General features: G+C 48.3%; 1 protein-coding gene across 1 annotated transcript in view; it reads left to right on the top strand.

Annotated features, from left to right (window-relative positions):
• The first annotated feature begins 3,254 nt into the window (after window positions 1-3,254).
• Window positions 3,255-19,640, top strand: part of LOC140722762 (uncharacterized) — a 107,862-nt gene continuing 91,476 nt past the window's right edge. The window contains exon 1 of the mRNA XM_073037443.1: window positions 3,255-3,278. Within this exon, the coding sequence (XP_072893544.1) occupies window positions 3,255-3,278 (24 nt within the window). The remainder of the gene's footprint in view (window positions 3,279-19,640) is intronic.

A 19,640-nucleotide genomic window follows, 5' to 3' on the forward strand; every position in this document is an offset into this window, starting at 1 on the left:
TCCTTCTTATATCTGTTCTTATAGCTTTTATTTCATTCATCATATATATCAGGATATCTCTTGTCTCCTTTAATCTCCTCCTTTTCCTCTTCTTCTTCAGCTGTGTTTCCAAAAGAATCTGATTCCACTTCCGATTCACTTCCAGCCGTAGCTGGGATTTGAAGTTTTGTTAGTATCTGTTCATGCATACTTGTTTCTTCGCGCATGCGTTGTTCTTGCCGTTTCTTCTCAGAGACCGCTGACATTGCCACAACTTCCTGTCCCGCACCATCAGAAATGCCATGCACTTCACCGGGAGGAGATCCAACTTGAGTACGAGGCTTCGCCGAAACGGTTAGGCCTTTTTCCCCGCCGACTTGCGCAGTCTTCGAAGTAGTAGCTTTCTTCTGTTTCAGTTTAGGAGCCATATCTAAAAATGATCCTGAGTTGCTTATAAATAGATTCTAGTAGGTATTTGTTAACTCTTCTTCACTTAAACCCTATTTCATTACTTTTTACGAGGGAGCTGGATTCCCAACGTCTCGAGCCTACGTCATCACGTGAGGGCCCCCCCCGTTTTGGAGGTTGTTGATTGGTACTGAGGCTATGATGGTGTTGATCACTGAGCTGTAATCAATAAACAGCAGCCTGACAGAGGTATCGCTATTGTCCAGGTGATCCAAGGCCGAGTGTAGAACCAGTGAGATTGTATCCACTGTAGACCTATTGTGGTGATAGGCAAATTGCAGCAGGTCCAGGGCCTCGCTTAGGCTGGAGTTGATTCTGGCCATGACTAACCTCTCAAAGTACTTCATCACAGTAGATGTGAGTGCAACTGGACGGTCATCCTTCAAATTACAAAGAAAAATTTTCATCAAGTACTTGGAGTGCCTTGTAAAAATCTTCAGCCCCCAACCCTTTGATCACATACGTGAATATTACAACCAGGGATTTTGATCAATTTAACTGAGAATTTTTATTTGTGAATCACGTGCTCCTTTTTTTACAGTAGAGCCCAAACAACAGGGAAAGTTGTAAATCATGAAAAACTAAAAATTCTAAAACTGAAATGTCAGCAGTTCAAAAGCATTCATTCCCCTTTGCTCAGTGCTTAGTTGAACCGCCTCTCACAGCTATTACAGCCAGTAGTCTTTTTAGATAAGTCTCTATTAACTGTGCACAATGTGACGGAGCAAGGTTTGTCCATTCCTCCTTGCAAATTTTCTCAAGCTGTGCCAGGTTAGTTGGGAGTGCTGGTGGACAGCAATCTTGACGTCTTGCCAGAGATGTTTGATGGGGTTAAGGTCAGGACTCTGACTGGGCCACTCAGGGACATCAATTGTCTTCATTTGAAGCCACTCCATGGTTTCTCAGGCAGTGTGATTTGGCTTGTTGTCCTGCTGAAAGATGAACGTCTCCCAGTTTAAGCTTTCTAGCAGAGGCTAGCAAGTTTATATCCAGGATCTCTCTGTCTTTAGCAGCATTCATCATCCCATCAATCCTGACCAGATTTCCGGTCTCTGCTGAAAATCATCTTCATAGCATGATGGGATACCATACATTCCAGTATAGATGGGGTTACCTGGCTGATGCACAATATTGGATTTATGCCTTAGGCACTGCTTAGTGTTGAGGCCAAGAAGTTCCACTTTAGTCTCATCCGAGCACAAGACCGTCTTCCACACCTTTACAGTTTCTTCTGTGTGACTCTTTGCAGTATTTACAGGCAAGGATAAGCTTTTTTTTAGCCAGGACTGCTTCTTTGCCATTCTTCCATAAATACTTGTTTTGTGGAAGGCTTTAAAGATTGTGGAGCCATGAACTTCATCTCCAGTTGCAGCCACTGACTCCTGCAGCTCACTCAGAGTGACTGTTGTTGTCACAGTAACCTCTCTTACAAGTGCCAATCTTCTCCGGTGACTAAGTTTAGAGGGATCGCCTGACCTGGGCAGTGTGGCTATGGTTTCGTATTTTCCCACTGTTTCACGATGGACTTCTCTGAGTTCTGAGGAATGTTCAGTGCCTTTGAGATGGTCTTGTACCCTTCCCCAGATTTGTGCTTCGATATTATCATTTGTCTTGAATGCTCTTTAGTCTTCATTTTGGTTTGGTCTGTTGAAGATCTACCATACTGTCGGCCCTTACCGGGAGAAGGGGTATTTATTCAAATGATACTCCAATTTTCTACATCAGCAAATTGGGTGAGTTGGTAAGGTAATATACAGTATTGCACCTGAGAATCAGAATCAGAATCCTTTATTATCGCCAAGTGTGAGGACACATACAGGGAATTTGATGCCGGTTTCCCTGAGCTCTCTCTGTACAGAATTAAAAGCAAACAAACAATAGTGCAAATAATCACAAACTGTATACAATGAGGTCCACCTCACTGAATGTACAGGGGGTACTTGATTTATATAGACTAAAATTCAAGTATTCAAAAGTGATTGCATACGGAAAGAAACTGCTCTTGTATCTATTTGTCCTGGCATACAGTGATCTAAAGCGCCTACCGGAAGGAAGGAGTTGGAACAGGTGATGTCCAGGGTGTGATGGGTCTACAATAATGCTGCTTGCTCGCTTCCTGACTCTAGATGCATATTAGTCCTGGTTCAAGGGCAGCTTTGCACCAATAATCTTTTCTGCAGCCCTGACGGTTCTTTGGAGTCTATTCTTGTCTTGTTTGGTAGCTGAACCAAACCAGACAGTGATGGGCGAACAGAGAACAGACTGAATTATTCCTGAATAGAATTGAACCAGCAGCTCCTGAGGCAAGTTGTACTTCCTAAGCTGACGTTGGAAATACAACCTCTGCTGAGCCTTTTTGATAAGAGTGCCCGCGTTGGATGTCCACTTCAGATCCTGGGAGATTATGACACCCAGAAATCTGAAGGTCTCCACAGCAGACACAGTACTGTTGAGTATAGTGAGTGGGGGGAGTATTGGGGGGCTCCTCCTGAAGTCCACTGTCATCTCCACAGTCTTGAGCGTATTAGCTCCAGATTGTTCTGACCACACCAGAGGGCCAGCCGTTCCACCTCCCGTCTGTATCACCGTCTCGGATAAGGCCAATGACAGCTGTGTCGTCTGCAAACTTCAGGAGTTTTACAGATGGATCCTGTGAGGTGCAGTCATTAGTGTAAAGGGAGAAGAGCAGTGGGGAGAGCACACATCCCTGGGGGGCAACGGTACTGATTGTTCGGGTGCTAGAGATGATGCTCCCCAACCTCACTTGCTGCACCCTGTCAGTCAGGAAGCTTGTGATCCACTGACAGATGGCGGGGGAGAAAGTAAGCTTGGTGAGTTTGGAGTGGAGGATTTCTGGGATGATGGTGTTAAGCGCCGAGCTGAAGTCAATAAACAGGACCCTCACAGAAGATCCTGGGTTGTCGAGGTGTTGTAGTATGTAATGCGTACCCATGTTGACTGCATCATCCACTGACCAATAAACAAACTGCAGGGAGTCCTTCAGGTGAGCCAACACTCATCTCTCAAAGGACTTCATGGCCACAGATGTCAAAGCAACAAGCCTGCAGTCATTTACAGGCCTGTTAAGGAAAGTTAGCATAGTCATTGCAAAGGGGATGAATGCTTTTTCAGCCTCACAATTTTGGTTTTAAATTTTCAGCAAATTGTTGACCGGATTTGGAATTTTCTTTTGATTTGACTTGACACACACTGTTTCATAGAATAACTCAAAATATCCTACTTCGATATATTTTAAATTTAGAAACTGAGACAGTAATATATGAAAATAATTGTGGGGACTGAATACTTTTTCACAGCACTGTATATGACACCAAGAGGAGAGGGAGACGGGAGTAGACCTGGGGTGGAGGGTAGCAGGGAGAGACCATGGACGGAGAGTTAGAAAGTGACCAAGGGAGACAGAGGTAGGGATGCTCTGAAGGGAAACCGAGGTAGGGAGAGACCAAGGGGAGAGGGAGGTAAGGAGACACAGAGGGGAAAGGAAGGTAGGGAGAGACCGAGGAGAAAGGAAGGTAGGGAGAGACCGAGGAGAAAGGAAGGTAGGGAGGGACCGAGGCAGAGGGTGATCAGGAGAGACAAGTGGAGATGGAGATAGACAGAGACCAAGGGGATTTGGAATTTGGCAGAACGAGGGACAAATGAGTTGGGGAGAGCATGAGGGGAGAGTGAGTTGGGAAGAGACCAAGGGGAGAGCGAGGTAAGGAGGGACCGGGGAGGGAATGAGGTAGGGAGGGAACGAGGGGTGAATGAGGTGGGGAGAAACCTCAGAGAGAGGGAGTTACGGTGAGACCAAGGGATGAGCGAGATGGGAAGAGACCGAAGGAAGAGGGAGCAGGAAAAACTGAGGGAGTTAGTGAGAGTCCGAGGGATGAGGGAGATAGTGTGCGGGAGAGCGTGAGGTAGTAAGAGTCTGAGGAGAGAGGGAGGTAGTGGTAGTCCGGGGGAGAGAGGGAGGTAGTGAGAGACTGAGAGGTGAGTGAGGTAAGATGGAGCATTTCCGAAGGGAGAGGGTGAGGCGGTGTGGGTCCAAGAGGAGAGGGTGAGGCAGCAAGGGTCCGAGGGGAGAGGGAAAGGGGAAGAGAAAGAGATGGCGAGGGTCTGAGGGGAGGGGGAGAGGCAGCGAGGGTCCGAGGGGAGACATAGAAGCAGCGAGGGACCGAGGGGAGAGAGCGAGGTAGCGGGAGTCCGAGGGATAAGGGCGAGGGATATAGCAAGGGGAGAGAGTGCAAGGGAGAAAGAGACAGTGTTGGACAAAGGGAGAGAATGAGGCAAGAGTGAGTGAGACACCGAGGGGAGAGGGATGTAGGGAGAGACCGGGGGGAGAGGGAGGTGCTGAGAGTCCAAAGGGGAGAGGGAGGTGGTGATGGACCGAGGGGAGATTGAGAGGCAGTGGAGGACCAAGGGGAGAGGGTGAGAGTGAGGGGAGAGGGGAGGGGGAAAGGCAGGGAGGACGAGGGGAGAGGAAGGGAGATAGACACTGTGCTGAGAGAGCATGAGGGAGAGACCGAGGGGAGAGATTGCAAGGGAGAAAGAGACAGAGTGGTTGGACGTGAAGAGAGAATGAGATAAGAGGGAGGGAGACCCCAGGTGGAGAGGGAGGGAGGGAGAGACCGGGGTCAAGGGAGGTAAGGAGAGGGAGATGGGGAGATCAGTGGGAGAGGGAGGTGGAATAAACCGAGGAGTGATGGAGTTAGGGTGAGATTATGGGGAGATAGTAGGGAAGAAGTTGACAGAGAGAACAGTGTGAGGGAGGTCGGGGGAGACCAAGGGGAGAGGAAATAAGGGAGAGTTCAAGGGGAGTACGAGGTAAGGAAGGACTGAGGACAGATGGAAGTAGGGAGTATCCGAAGGGTGAGACTTGGGGAGAGGGAGGGAGGGAGGCACCAAGGGGAGAGAGCGTGAGGAAACAGCAAGGGGATAGTGAGTTAGGGTGAGATCAAGGGGTGAAAGAGGTAGGGAGACACTGAGAGCAGAGGGAGGTAGGAAGAAGCTGAGTAGAGACAGGTCGGGAGTGTCTGAGGGGAGTGTGAATAAGGGATAGACTGAGGGGAATTGGAGACAGGAAGAGACCACAGGGAGAGGGATGTATGCAGAGCTTGAGTGGAGGGGGAGGTTGGGGGAGACTGAGGAAGGAGGGAAGAGGTTGGGGAGACTGAGGAAGGAGAGGGTAGGGAGAGACTGAGGGAAAGGGTGGCTGAGAGAGACCGAGGGAGGGAGGCAGGCAGAGAGTGACCAAGGGTAGACTAAGTTAGAAGGAGACCGAGCGGAGAGGGAAGTGTGGAGATTTCAAATAGAGGGAGGGAGGGAGACCGAGGGGTGAGATAAGTAGAGAGGGACCGAGGGGTGAGGGAGGTAAGGAAAGACCAAGAGAAAGAGCAAGTTGGAGGAGTCTGAAGGGAGAGATGGAGTGAAGTAGGAGGTTGGTGGGCATGGAGGTAGAGAGAGACCATGGGAGAGAGTTAGGTGGAGAGACCGAGACGAGAGGGAGTTACTGTGTGACCGAGAGGTGACTATGGTAGGAAGACATTGAGGGGAGGGGGAGACTGAGTGTGGAGGATAGTAGGGAGTGCGTGTAAAGGGAGGTAGGGAGTGACTCGGGAGAGGAAGGTAGGGTAAGACCAAGGAGGAGAGCAATAGTGAGAGACAAGGCAAGAGGAAGGTAGGGAGAGACCAGAGGGTATGGTAGTAGGGAGAAATTGAAGGGAGGCAGAGTGAGGATGTGTAGAGGTGGGGAGAGGGAGGTACAGCGAATTTGAGGGGAAAGGGTGGTAGGGAGAGGCTGAGGCATGAATAAGGTAGGGAGAGACTGAGGGGAGAACATGAGGAGAGATCAAGGGTAAGGGATGTTGGGGTGAGACTGAGGGTAGAGGTAGGGGGACACCAAGGGGAGAAGGAGGTAGGGAAGGATGGAGGGGAGATGTGGTTAGTGGGAGACCGAGGGAAGGGGGATGTACGCAGAGACTAAGGGGATGGGGAGGTTGGGAAAGTCTGAGGGTAGAAGCAGGTAGCGAAAGACTGAGGGGATAGGGAAGTCGGGAGAGACTGAAGGGAGAGGAAAGTTGGAGGAGGCCAAAGGGTGAAGAAATGAGGGAGGCGAGGGTGAGGTTGTGGTGTCCGAGGGGAGGTGGAGATAGAGAGAGGGAGACCGATGGGGGAGGGTGGCAGAGTGAGCTAGGGTAGATGGAGTTAAGCAGTGGAGAGAGGGGGCAGGGAGAGACTGAGGGGTGAGGATGAGATCGAGGTGTGAGGGAGGTAGGGAGAGACTGAGGGAGAGGGAGGTTGTGAAAGTCAGAGGGGAGATGGAGGTAGAGAGGGACTGTGGAGGGAGGGAGACGGAGAATTGAATTTACTTTATTTCTTACATCCTTCACGTAAATGAGTAAAAATCTTTATACAACAGACACAAAATGAATGAAAGAATAGACTCTATTGTCATTATACACAGATGCAATGAAATTCTGGCTTCCTCTCAGGCAATTAAATAAAGCGGTAGATAAAAACAAGACAGTAACAGAAAAACAGTATTAAATAGATAAGAAAAGAACAGAAAATAAATTGCAGCAGCACCAGAATATCACAGTAAATCACAAAGTGCCGTTAGTGTAAGTGTTTGTGTCCTTGTGTGTGCATGTGTGTGCTCACAGTTTCAGTCATTGTCCTGTGGGAGTGGTGGAACACAGCAGGCCAGGCAGCATCTATAAGAAGAAGCACTGCTGACATTTTGGGCCGAGACCCTTGGTCAGGTCTAACCGAAAGAAAAGATAGTAAGAGATTTGAAAGTAGGAGGGGGAGGGGGAAATGCGAAATGATAGGAGAAGACCGGAGGGGGTGGGATGAAGCTAAGAGCTGGAAAGGTGATCGGCACAAGGGATACAGAGCTGGAGAAGGGAGAGAATCATGGGATGGGAGGCCTAGGGAGAAAGAAAAGTGGAGGGGAGCACCAGAGGGATATGAAGCGCAGGCAAGGAGTGATTGTGAGAGGGGCAGAGAGAGAAAAAAAGGGAGGAATGAGTAAATAAATAAGGGATGGGGTAAGAAGGGGAGGAGGGGCATTAACGGAAGCTAGAGAAATCAATGTTCATGCCATCAGGTTGGAGGCTACCCAGATGGAATATAAGGCGTTGTTCCTCCAACCTGAGTGTGGCTTCATCTTGACAGTAGAGGAGGCCATGGATAGACATATCAGAATGGGAATGGGACGTGGAATTAAAATGTGTGGCCACTGGGAGATCCTGCTTTCTCTAGCGGACAGAGCGTAGGTGTTCAGCGTAACCGTCTCCCAGTCTGCATCGGGTCTCACCAATATATAAAAGGCCACACCGGGAGCACCGGACGCAGTATACCACACCGGCCAACTCACAGGAGAAGTCTCGTCTCACCTGGAAGGACTGTCTGGGGCCCTGAATGGTGGTGAGGGAGGAAGTGTAAGGGCAGGTATAGCACTTGTTCCGCTTACAAGGATAAGTGCAAGGAGGGAGATCAGTGGGAAGGGATGGGGGGACGAGTGGACAAGGGAGTCACGTAGGGAGCGATCCCTGTGGAAAGCAGAAGGGGGGTTGGGAAAATGTGCATGGTGGTGGGATCAAGTTGGAGATGGTGGAAGTTACGGAGAGTTATATGTTGGACCTGGAGGCTGGTGGGGTGGTAAGTGAGGATAAGGGAAACCCTATCCTGAGTGGGGTGGTGGGCGGATGGGGTGAGAATGGGGAGAGAGCAGATGTGCGATATGGGAGAGATGCATTTGAGAGCAGAGTTGATGGTGGAAGAAGGGAAGTCACTTTTTTAAAAAAAGGAAGACATCTCCTTTGCCCTGGAATGAATAGCCTCATCCTGAGAGCAGATGCGGTAGAGACGGAGGAATTGCGAGAAGGGGGTGGCATTTTTGCAAGAGACAGGGTGAGAAGAGGAATAGTCCAGGTAGCTGTGAGAGTCACAATCACTCCTTACCTGTTCTCTATATCCCTCTGGTGCTCCTCTCTCACTTTCTTTCCTCCCTAGGCCTCCCATCCCATGATCCTTTCCCTTCTCCAACTCTGTATCCCTTTTGCCAATCACCTTTCCAGCTCTTAGCTTCACCCCTCCCCCTCCTGTCTTCTCCTAACTTTTGTAATCTCCCCCTCCCCCTCCTACTTTCAAATCTCTTACTATCTTTTCTTTCAGTTAGTCCTGTCGAAGGGTCTCGGCATGAAATATCGACTGTAGTTCTTCCTATTGATGCTGCCTGGCCTTGTGCATTACACAAGCATTTTGTGTGTGTTGTTTGAATTACCAGCATCTCCAGATTTCCTCGTGTTTGCGTTTTTAAAAATCTTTATGTTGTGTCTCTGTCTGAAAGCGCTAAGTGCAATATATATTAATTTGTAATAAATAGTATGTACACCAGGACAGTCAATATAACATAGAAACACAGTTGTATCAGTGTGAATTAATCAGTCTGATGGCCTGGTGGAAGAAGCTGTCCCGGAGCCTGTTGGTCCTGGCTTTTATGCTGCGGTACCGTTTCCTGGATGGTAACAACTGAAAAAGTTTGTGGTTGGGGTGACTCAGGTCCCCAAAGATCTTTTGAGTCCTTTTTATACATCTGTCTTTGTAAATGTCCTGAATAGTGGGAAGTTCACATCTACTGATGTGCTGGGCTGTCTGCACCACTCTCTGCAGAGTCCTGCGATTGAGGGAAGTACAGTTCCCATACCAGGCAGTGATGCAGCCAGTTAGGATGCTCTCAGTTATGCCCCTGTGGAAAGTTCTTAGGATTTGTGGGTCCATAACATCTTCTTTAACCGTCTGTGGTGAAAGCCGCACTTACCTACTGCCCATGTCAGTTTCAAACAGACACACTGCTAAGAACATAACCCCTGAACTGATAACCTTGAACTTGAGAGTCCATTTAATCAGTGACAGTAGATTTTATGTGTCGAGGAGCAAGAGCCACATATCTCTTCACTACAATTAATGAAAAAGAACACAATAGATCATAGGAAAGTTACTAATCAAAGTTTGGCATGTTGAGGGCAAGATCCTTAACAGTGATGCTGAGCAGAGAGATCTTGGGATCCAAGTTCAGAACTCCTTGAAAGTGGCTCAGAGTTCAATAAGGTGGTTCGGAAGGCTTATGGAATGCTGATGTTGTTAGTCGATGCTTTGAGTTCAAAAGTCACGAGGTTGTGTTGCGAATTTATAAAACTCTGATTAGACCACTTCTGGGGTATTGCAGACATTCTGGTCACCCCACTATAGGAAGGATGTTGAGGCTTTGGAGAGAGTGCAGAAGAGGTTTACCAGGATACTGTCTGGTTTAGAGGGCATGTGCTATCATGAGAGGCAGGATAAACTTGGGTTGTTTTCTCTGGAACATCGGAGGCTGAGGGGAGATCAGATAGAGGTTTATAACATCTGAGAGGCAGAGATAGAGTGGACAGAGAGTATCCCTTTCCCAGGGTTGAAATGTTATAAACCAGAGTGCAGGAATCGAAGGTGAGAGGGGGTAGGTTCAAATTTTTATGCAGAGAATGTGCTGCCTGGTATGGTGGTAGAGGCAAATACATCAGGGGCTTTTAAGAGACGTTTTGATAGGTACTTTGATGTGTGGGAGATGAAGGGATGTGGACATTGTATAGGCAGGAGGGAAAAGTTCAAAGTAAAGTCAAAGTAAATTTTATGATCAGAGTACATATTTCACCACATACAACCCTGAGATTCATTTTCCTGTGGGCATTTGCAGCAAATCTATAGAATAGTAACTATAACAGGATCAATGACAGATGAAGCAGATTGCAGAAGGCAACAAACTATGCAAATGCAAATATAAATAAATAGCAATATATAATGAGAACATGAAATAACAAGATAAAGTCCTTAAAGTGAGATCATTGGTTGTGGGAACATCTCAAGGGATTAGTGTTTGGGTGTTTCTGATTTGTTGTTTATCTGGTTCAGCACAACATTGTGGGCCGAAGGGCCTGTTCCTGTGCTGTACTGTTCCATGTTCCATGTACTAGAACACAGAATCAGAATCAGGTTTATTATCACTGACAAATGTCATGAATTTTGTTGTTTTGCAGCAGCAGTACAGTGCAATACACAAGTTACAATAACAAATATATAGAAAATAAATATGTAGTGTAGAAAGAGAGCAAAAATAGTGAGGTAATGTTCATGGGTTCACTGTCCGTTCAGAAATCTGATGGCGGAGGGGAAGAAGCTGTTCCTGAAACGTTGAGTGTGTGTCTTCAGGCTCCTGTCCCTCCTCTCTGATGGTGGTAATAGGAAGAGGGCATGTCCTGGGTGGTGGGGTCCTGACTGATGGATACTGTCTTTGTTGATTTCTATTGCACATTTGTTGCTTGTCAGTCTCTGTTTGTGTGTAGTTTTTCATTGAAGCTATGCTCACACTACATCTGATAAATCCGTAACCGAAGCTTTCTCTCTTCGTTTTTACTCTCTGTCCACACTAAAACGGCGTTTTTGTCCCCCAAAACTGGAGCCTTTCAGAAACGCTTTCTAGGGTATTTATTTTTGAAAACGCAGCTTGGGCAGATCAGTATGCACGGGGTAACCGGAGATATCTAAATACGCTGTCAGATGGCAGCCCGCCATTTCATTGTTTTCTTGAATGCAACCTAACAATTTCAGAACAGCCGGCAATGAGACTGAAGCCAGAAGAGTTAGAAATGTACTCACCAAATACTTTGACCCATAACTTACTGAATAAATAAGTATACTCACTCTGCCCTGTTTTCTGTCCTTGCTTGTATGAAGGTGGTTTACCTATTTATGCAAGTACTTCTCTGACAATAGATGTGTAATGTAACATTGTATGGAAATACAAGATAACACTGATGCAGACATGTTTTATACATTTAACAAGGTGCTTTATTAATGCAACAGTTAGTCAGTTTTTCAATGTTTGTCGTCAGCCGGGTCACACTACCCGTGAACTCCCTGTCAGTTGCATCCATACGCTTCAGTATTTGTTTTTTTTTACTTTTAAGTCCTCCTGCACGAGAGCTGCCCGTCATTTAAGTTTTTCTAGTCTGTAACTGAACTAACGTGCACTGTCTTTCACAGTGAGATTCGACCCCAAACATGTTGCTTGTTTTTGGTAGATGTGTCCTGCGCATGCGCAGTAGGAGATGTTTCGCTGAAATCGCCGTTTCGATGTGGAAAGAGATATTTTTAAAAACACATAGTGTGGAAGCCTATCGTTTTTAAGCGGTGTTTTCAAAATTATCCAGTCTAGTGTGGATGTAGCCTGATTCTATTGTATTTCTTTGTTCCACTGTGAATGCCAGGAAGAAACTGAATCTCAGGGTATTATATAGTAATATGTAGCAACACACACACACAATGCTGGGGAAACTCAGCAGGTCAGGCAGCATCTATGGAAATGAATAGTTAGTTGAAATGAATAGTAGGGTAGGGGGAAGATTCCAGAACAAAGGTTGGGGGGGGGGCAGAGTGGTTAGCTGGAAGGTGACAGGTGAAGCCAGGTGGGTGGGAAGGTCATGGGCTGGAGAAGAAAGAAACTGATAGGAGAGGAGAGTGAATACAATTGGAGAAACGGAAAGAGGAGGAGACCCAGGGGGAAGTTTAAAGCAGGTGAGAAGTAAAAGATCAGAATGGGAATATAGGAAGGGAGTGGAGTAAATTTTGTTCACCGGACAGTGAAATCGATATTCATACCAACAGGTTGGAGGATACCCAGATGGAATATGAGGTGTTGCTCCTCCACATTGAGGGTGGCCTCATCTTGGCACAAGATGTGCCTCCACCACGTCTGTTCTCAGGATGTGGTTTCCATTCCAGGGTATCAGAGATGTCCTCCTGCTTTAAAGAATGAGGTTTCCCTCCCTCTACTATTGATGTTCCCCTCACATTTATCTCCTCCTTCCCTTACATATGCCCTCACTGTATCTTCCCGAGTCCCTCGTCCTCACCTACCACCACTTCAGCCTTCGCATCCAACACATTATCCTCCACAATTTCCTCAATCTCCAAAGGGACCCGACTGCTAAACATATCCTTTCTTCCCCCTGCCCACCACTGTCTGCAGGGATCGCTCTCTCCACGATTCCCTTGTCCATATGTCTGTCCCCACAAATCTCCCTCCAGGCATCTATCCCTGCACTTCCCATTCACCTCCTCCCTCACCTCCACTGAGGGCCCCAAGCACTCCTTCCAGGTGAGGCATCACTTCACTGAATCTGCCAGGGCTGTCTATTGTTCCCATTGTGGCCTCCTCTACATTGGTGAGACTCATCGTAAACTGGGGGACTGCTTCTCAAGCATCAACACACCATCCACCATAAACGGGATTTCCCGATGGTCAAACATTTAAATTCCGATTCCCAATCTATTTCCAATGTTCTTGATCTATAGACTTGTCTTGTGCCAAGATGAATCCCCTAAAAATCGAGGGGCAACACTTTATATTCCTTCCGTAGCCTCCAAACTAATGGTACGAATATCGATTTCTCCTTCCGGTGAACAAAATTCTCCTTCCCCTTCGTCTATTCCCCAATGTGACCTTTTACTTCTCAGCACCAAACTATTACTTCCCCCTGGGTCCCCTCCTCCTGCCATTTCTCCTATTGTCCACTCTCCTCTCTGATCAGATTCTGTCTTCTCCAGCCCTTGACCTTTCCCACCCACTTGGCTTCACCTATCACCTTCCAGCTGGCCTCACTCCTCTCCCCCCACCATTTAGTTCAGGATGGGGGTTGTGGTTGACAGAGAAAGAGAATGGGGAATGTGAGCTGTACATGAACACTGAACATCGTTCTGTCCCTCAGTCACAGACTCCACACTCGGTGATCCGTGTGTAACCCACACCGTCCTGGATCAGCCCTGGAGGAGCACGAATTGTTCCCACACTGAGTGTACCAGTGGACAATGGATGGATGATGGAAATCTTGCTGTGGGATGGTACAGATTTAACAGGTAAAGTGAGGAGATAATCACTGAGAAACTGGACACAGAAGGGGAATGTAAACAGGGGAACAAGGGGTGTGTGAATGGGAAATGCAGGGAGACCGGGATCATCAGTGACTACACTGAGATGGGGAGTAAATACAGGGAGAGTGGAGATCCCACATTCTCGGGGTAGAGACAAGGGGGAGGTACAACAGAGAGGGAATTCCCAGGATTGGGGGTTATTGACCAGAGGCAGGGTACGGATAGGGTGAGTGTAATTTCCCATGTCTCCATGAGTGAATAAACTCTCTCAGATCAGGGTCTGACTCTCTGATTGTTGTTTCAGTTCCGGAGGATGGAAGATTCCCAAGATGGTCGTTCCAGAGTATCGCTGCTCCGGGTACTACTCAGGCTGGTTAAACGGTAGGGTCAGAGTTTATATCAGTGGGGCTCGGTTATTTTTGGGGAGGGTCATAATAACAACCTGGATCTCTTCAGAGGGCCCTAGCATGGACACAGAACCCCATCTCCCTGAGAGGTCTCCCCACAGTCACTCAGACCGCTCTACGGTCCTGTATCATCATGGAGTCCGGTGGAGGAGTGACAACTTCCTGGAGTTGGGTTACAGAACTGATCTGCCCACTGACCCCATTCTGGATATGACCCGGAGCAACAACCTCAGACTCATTTCAGTAGTGGGGCAATCTCCAGGCAGTTGGGGAGTTAGTGGGATAAATTAATAGTTGCCATGGTAACATAGTGGTTAGCGCGTCGCTATTAAGCTCAGGGTGTCGGAGTTCAGAGTTCAATTCCAGTGTCATCTATAAGGAGTCTCTGTCCGTCCTCCCCATGGAATGCGTGGGTTTTGCCCGGGTTCTCCGGTTTCCTGGCACCCTACTCCATGTTTTATTGCCAAATAGATAAATAAATAAATAAATAAAGAGATTGAAACTTCTGTTGAATGTCGAAAAACAGGAATAATCCTGGAAACTACAGTGTGGATCGAGCTGCCTGAGCAAGTGGTGGATGCCATTTCGATTTCAATGTTTAAGAGAAGTTTGGTTGGTACATGGATGGGAGAGATGGACGGCTGTGGTCCGGGTGCAGGTTGATGGGACAAGGCAGTTTAAATGGTTCAGCATGGACTGGATGGGCTGAAGGGCCTGTTTCTGTGTTGTAGCTTTCTGTGACTCTCTGACCAGTAAGTCTCACGTCAGTGGTAGGGAAGGCAGTGGAGAGGATTCTTATGGATGGGACTTATGAGCATTGGGAAGACCGTGGGTGAATGAGGGACAGTCACAAATGACACCCCCACAAATCAAAAAACCTCTCAACCTCCACTTTACATTTATAAATGACGTGACCTCCACAGCCGTTTGTGGCAATGAATTCCACAGATTCACCACCTTCTCGCTAAAGAATTCTCCCTCATCTCTGATCTAAAGGGAGGTTCTTGTGTCCTGAGGCTGTGCCCTCTGGTCCCAGACTCCCCCACTATAGGAAACATCCTCTCCATGTCCACTCTATCCAGGCCTTTCAATATTCGATAGGTCTCAGTGAGATCTCCCAGACGTTTGACAAGGTCCCTCATGGGAGGCTCATTCAGAAGATGAAGGTGCTGCTGTGGGGAGGGTGGGGTGGAGAGGGAGAGGGCAGCAGCTCAGTGCTGACTGAGGCTGGACCGAACCGCGGGTTGTGAACCATTGATTTACAGTGGGTCCTGATTCCCATTCCCCGCTGTACTGTGGGACCGGGTACATTTTACAGTGTTTATAAATCTCATTCCAGGTCCCCATCCCAACGTGGGAGAGGGGGAGGTGACCAGGACCATCTGCTTCACCTGGGCTGGACACACCTGTTATGGGAACCGGGAGATCAGAGTGAAAAACTGCTCCGGTTACTTTGTGTATCGGCTGGGGCCGACACCCTGGAGTACCGCTGTGTACTGTACAGGTAGGTCACCGTTCCCCAGTGACACAGCAGTGTGGTAGTTGTGGGGAAATTCTGGGACGTCCTGAGTCACCAACACACACCACGGGCTGAGTTTTCCAGTCGGCTGCCCTGCCCGTGGTCTGTGATCACCTTTCCCGTATCCCCCTTCACACCGGGGTCAGAATGAAACTGCCCAGTCTGACCTGTGACAGAGATCATAGAACACAGAACAGTACAGCACAGCACAGGCCCTTGGGCCCACAATGCTGTGTCAGCTGCCGGGAGAGAGTCTACCCATCCCCTGGAGTGAGGGAGGGTGAGGGGAGGCCGACAGGAGAAAGGGAGAGGCTGAGGGTGTGGGAGTCGGGGAGAGAACGAGGGGAGGGGGAGGAACTGATAGGTTCAGGGGAGGCAGTGACAGGGAGGGATGGAGGGAACGGTGAGATAGGGAGTGCCTGAGGGGAAGGGGAGATGGGGAGAGAGGGAGGAGGGAGGGAGGAGTGGGAGAGTCTGAGGGTGAGGGAGTCAGGGAGAGACCGAGGGGAGGGGGAGGAACTGATAGGCTGAGGGGAGGCAGTGACAGGGAGGGACGAAGGGAACGGTGAGATAGGGAGCGCCCGAGGGGAAGGGGAGATGGGGAGAGTCTGAGGAGTGAGAGAGGTGTGGGAGAGGCTGAGGGTGTGGGAGTCAGGGAGAGACCGAGGAGAGGGGGAGGAACTGATAGGCTGAGAGGAGGCAGTGACAGGGAGGGACGGAGGGAACGGTAGATAGGGAGCACCCGATAAACATTGATTTCTGTAATTTCCGTTAATTTCTACCCCTACCACTTCTCTCGATTTCCTTCCCCACTCTGGCTCCCATCTTGGTGCTTCTCTTCTCCTCATCTGTCCCTCATCTCCGTCTGTTCCCCCTCCTCCAATCCTCCATCCTTGTCTCTCAAATCCTTCTCCTCACATCCCCCTCTCGTCATTCACTCTGTCTGCATCACTCTCTTTTCAGCCTCTCCTTCCCTCCCTCCAGTTGGAGTGTCACTCTCACTGATCTCTCTGCCCAACTCTCCTCACACAGTCATCACTCTCTCTTCACTCATCTCATTCCTCCCACTCCAGCATCCCACCTCCCTCACCATCCCTCTCTCCTGTGTGTTTTCACCCATTTCCTTCTGTCCATGTACTGAATTACTCAAATCCCACTCCGGAAGTTTCTATGTCTCATCAGTCACCGTGTAACTCCTCACAGTCAATCCTCACTTCCACTCTGTGACCATCCTCTCCTCTCACCTCCATCACTCCTCCCCTCCCTCCTGTGACACTCTCAGTCACTCCACCCCTCTCTGCCCTATCGTGTTTGAGCGGTGGACTGACAGGCTGGATTGCGTGTGTCTGTACACTGCCGGGAGACAGTACCATCGACTGCTGGACATTGTCTCTCAGGGTCTTGGACTGTGTATGATTTCCTATTCAAGTGAAGATGCTTCTTTGCTCGATATTCTGAACTCTGTTACTCAATGTTTTTGAATGTTTGCTTGCTATTTTGAATGTTTTGTCCCTTGTCCCCAGAGGAATGTGGTCTCGTTCGGCTGTATCCATGTATGGTTTGAATGATAATTAACATTAATTTGATTTGATTTGTAGAGCTATTGTGATAGGCAAATCACAGTGGGTCCAGGTCCTCGCTCTGGCACGAGTTGATTCTAGTCATGAGTAATTCAGTACGTGGACAGCAGAAAATGGGTGAGAGGGGTGGAGAGAGAGGTGCAATGTGGGAGTAGGGAGTGAACAGAGAGGGGTGGAGTGACTGAGAGTGACACAGGAGGGAGGGAAGGAGTGATGGAGGTGAGAGGGGAGGATGGTCACAGAGAGGAAGGGAGGAATGACTGTGAGGAGTTACACGGTGACTGATGAGACATAGAAACGACCGGAGTGGGATTTGAGTAGTTTAGTACGTGGACAGAAGGAAATGGGTGAAAACGCACAGGAGAGAGGGATGGAGAGGTAGGCGGCATGCTGGAGTGGGAGGAATGAGGCGAGTGAAGAGTGAGTGATGATTGTGTGAGGTGAGTTGGGCAGAGAGATCAGTGAGAGTGACACTCCAACTAGAGGGAGGGAAGGAGAGGCAGAAAAGAGAGTGATGCAGACAGACTGAATGCCGAGAGGGAGATGTGAGGAGAGGGATTTGAGAGTGAAGGTTAGAGGTATTACAGAGCAAAGGATAGGGGAGTGTATGTATTTCAGTGGACAGATTTGGACACTGGTGATGGTTGGGGGAATAAATTTTGCTTACTGTAAGAGACATCGATATTCATCCGAATAGGTAGGAGGCTACCCGTATAAGGTGTTGCTCCTCCACATTGAGGGTGGCCTCATCTTTACCCAAGATGCACCTCCACACCTCTGCAACATCTGTTCACAGGTTGTGGTTTTCCATTCCAAGACATCAGAGATGTCCTCCTCATTTAAAGAACAGAGTTTCCCCTCCCTCACCCACAACTCCTCCATTTCACGTACATCTGCACTCACTCTATCTTCCTACCGTCATAATAGTGATCAAGTCCTTCTTGTCCTCATCTACCACCCATCAGCCTCCCTCTCCAACAAATTATGCTCTGAAACTTCAGCCATATCCAAAGAGATCAGACCATGAAACATATCTTTACCTTCCCCCCCCCCCCCACCACTCCTCTGCTTTTCACAGTGGTCGCTTCTTCAACAATTGCCTTGTCCATTCATCCATTCCCACTAATCTCCCTCCCAGCACTTACCCCTACAAGTGGCCTAAGAGCTACCCCTGCCCCGACACCTCCTCCCTCTCCTCCATTCAGGGCCCCAAACAGGTGAGGCAACACAACAACCGTGAATCTGCTGTCTGTTGTGTCCAGTGTTCCCGGTGTGGCCTCCTCTACAATGGTGAGATCTGTCGTAAGCTGGGGGAACAGCTTCTCGAGCACCTCCGCACTATCCACCATAAGCGGGATTTCCTGATGGCCAAATATTTTAATGACTATTCCCATTCCGGTTCCGACATGTTGATCCATGGTCTCCTCTTGTGCCAAGATGAGGCCAACCTCAAGGTCAAGGAGCAACACATTATATTCCTTCTGTACTCTCTAACCTGCCGGTATGAATATCGATTTCTCCTTCTGCTGAACAAAATCCCCCCCTCCTCCTCCTACTTCCTCTATTCTCCACTCTGACCTTTTATTTCTTCTCACCCAACTGTTACTTACCCCTGGTTCACATCCTCCTCTCCTTTCTCCTATTGTCCACTCTGGTCTCCTATCAGATTCTTTCTTCTTCAGCCCTTGACCTTTTCCACCCACCTGGCTTCACCTATCACCTTCCAGCCAACCTCTCTCCCTTACCCCCACCTTTTAATTCAGGCATCTTCCCCCTTCCCTCTCAGTCCTGAAGAAGTGTCTTGGTCTGAATCATTGAGAGTTTACTCTTTTCCACAGATGTTGCCTGACCTGCTGAGTTCCTCCAGCATTTTGTGTGTGTTGCTTTGGATGTCTGGCATCTGCCGAATTTCTGGTGTTTGTTACAGTAATAAACAAGTGCATCGATAATAAATTTAATCTGAACTTTAATCTTTGATGCATCTCCTTTTGAAAATGCCCTCGATGATGGGGAAGATAGTGCCCATATGGAGCTGGCTGAGTTTACAACCCTCAGCAGCTTTTTCCGATCCTGTGCAGTGGCCCCTCCACACCAGACAGTGATACAAACCGTCAGAATCCTCTCCACGGTACATCTGTAGAAATTTGCTGGAGTCTTTGGTAACAAGGCAAATCTCCTCAATCTCCTAATGAGGTATAGCTTCTGGTGTGCCTTCTTCATGATTGTGTCGCTGTGTGTTGCCCAGAATAAATCTTCAGTAATGTTGATGGAATCTCTCCACCCACCAACTCCCAACCAATTCCAGATTATTTACATCCACTGACCAATTTACATTTATGAAATGTTACTTTGTATCTGTCATAATGAAACATCCTTTGTTCTCTCATGAAAAATTAAGTTGTGAGATGTTTCTGTTAGAATTGTAATGGTTGGAACACCAATAGACAATTATTCAGAAGATATGGTGTAGGAACGTGTAAATCAGTCCAGCAGCCCCATGACAGTGATTGATGGTGTCTGGGGAGTGTTGTACAATAGATGGTCAAGATGGTGTCTGGGGAGTGTTGTACAATAGATGGTCAAGATGGTGTCTGGGGAGCGTTGTACAATCGCTGGTCAAGATGGTGTCTGGGGAGTGTTATACCGTAGATGGTCAAGATGGTGCCTGGCTGAGCTCTCCATCGACATCATGTTTCAGGTTTAGTTGTTTTT

Source organism: Hemitrygon akajei, unplaced genomic scaffold, assembly GCF_048418815.1.
Source record: "Hemitrygon akajei unplaced genomic scaffold, sHemAka1.3 Scf000088, whole genome shotgun sequence".
In the NCBI taxonomy this organism is placed as follows: Eukaryota; Metazoa; Chordata; class Chondrichthyes; order Myliobatiformes; family Dasyatidae; genus Hemitrygon; species Hemitrygon akajei.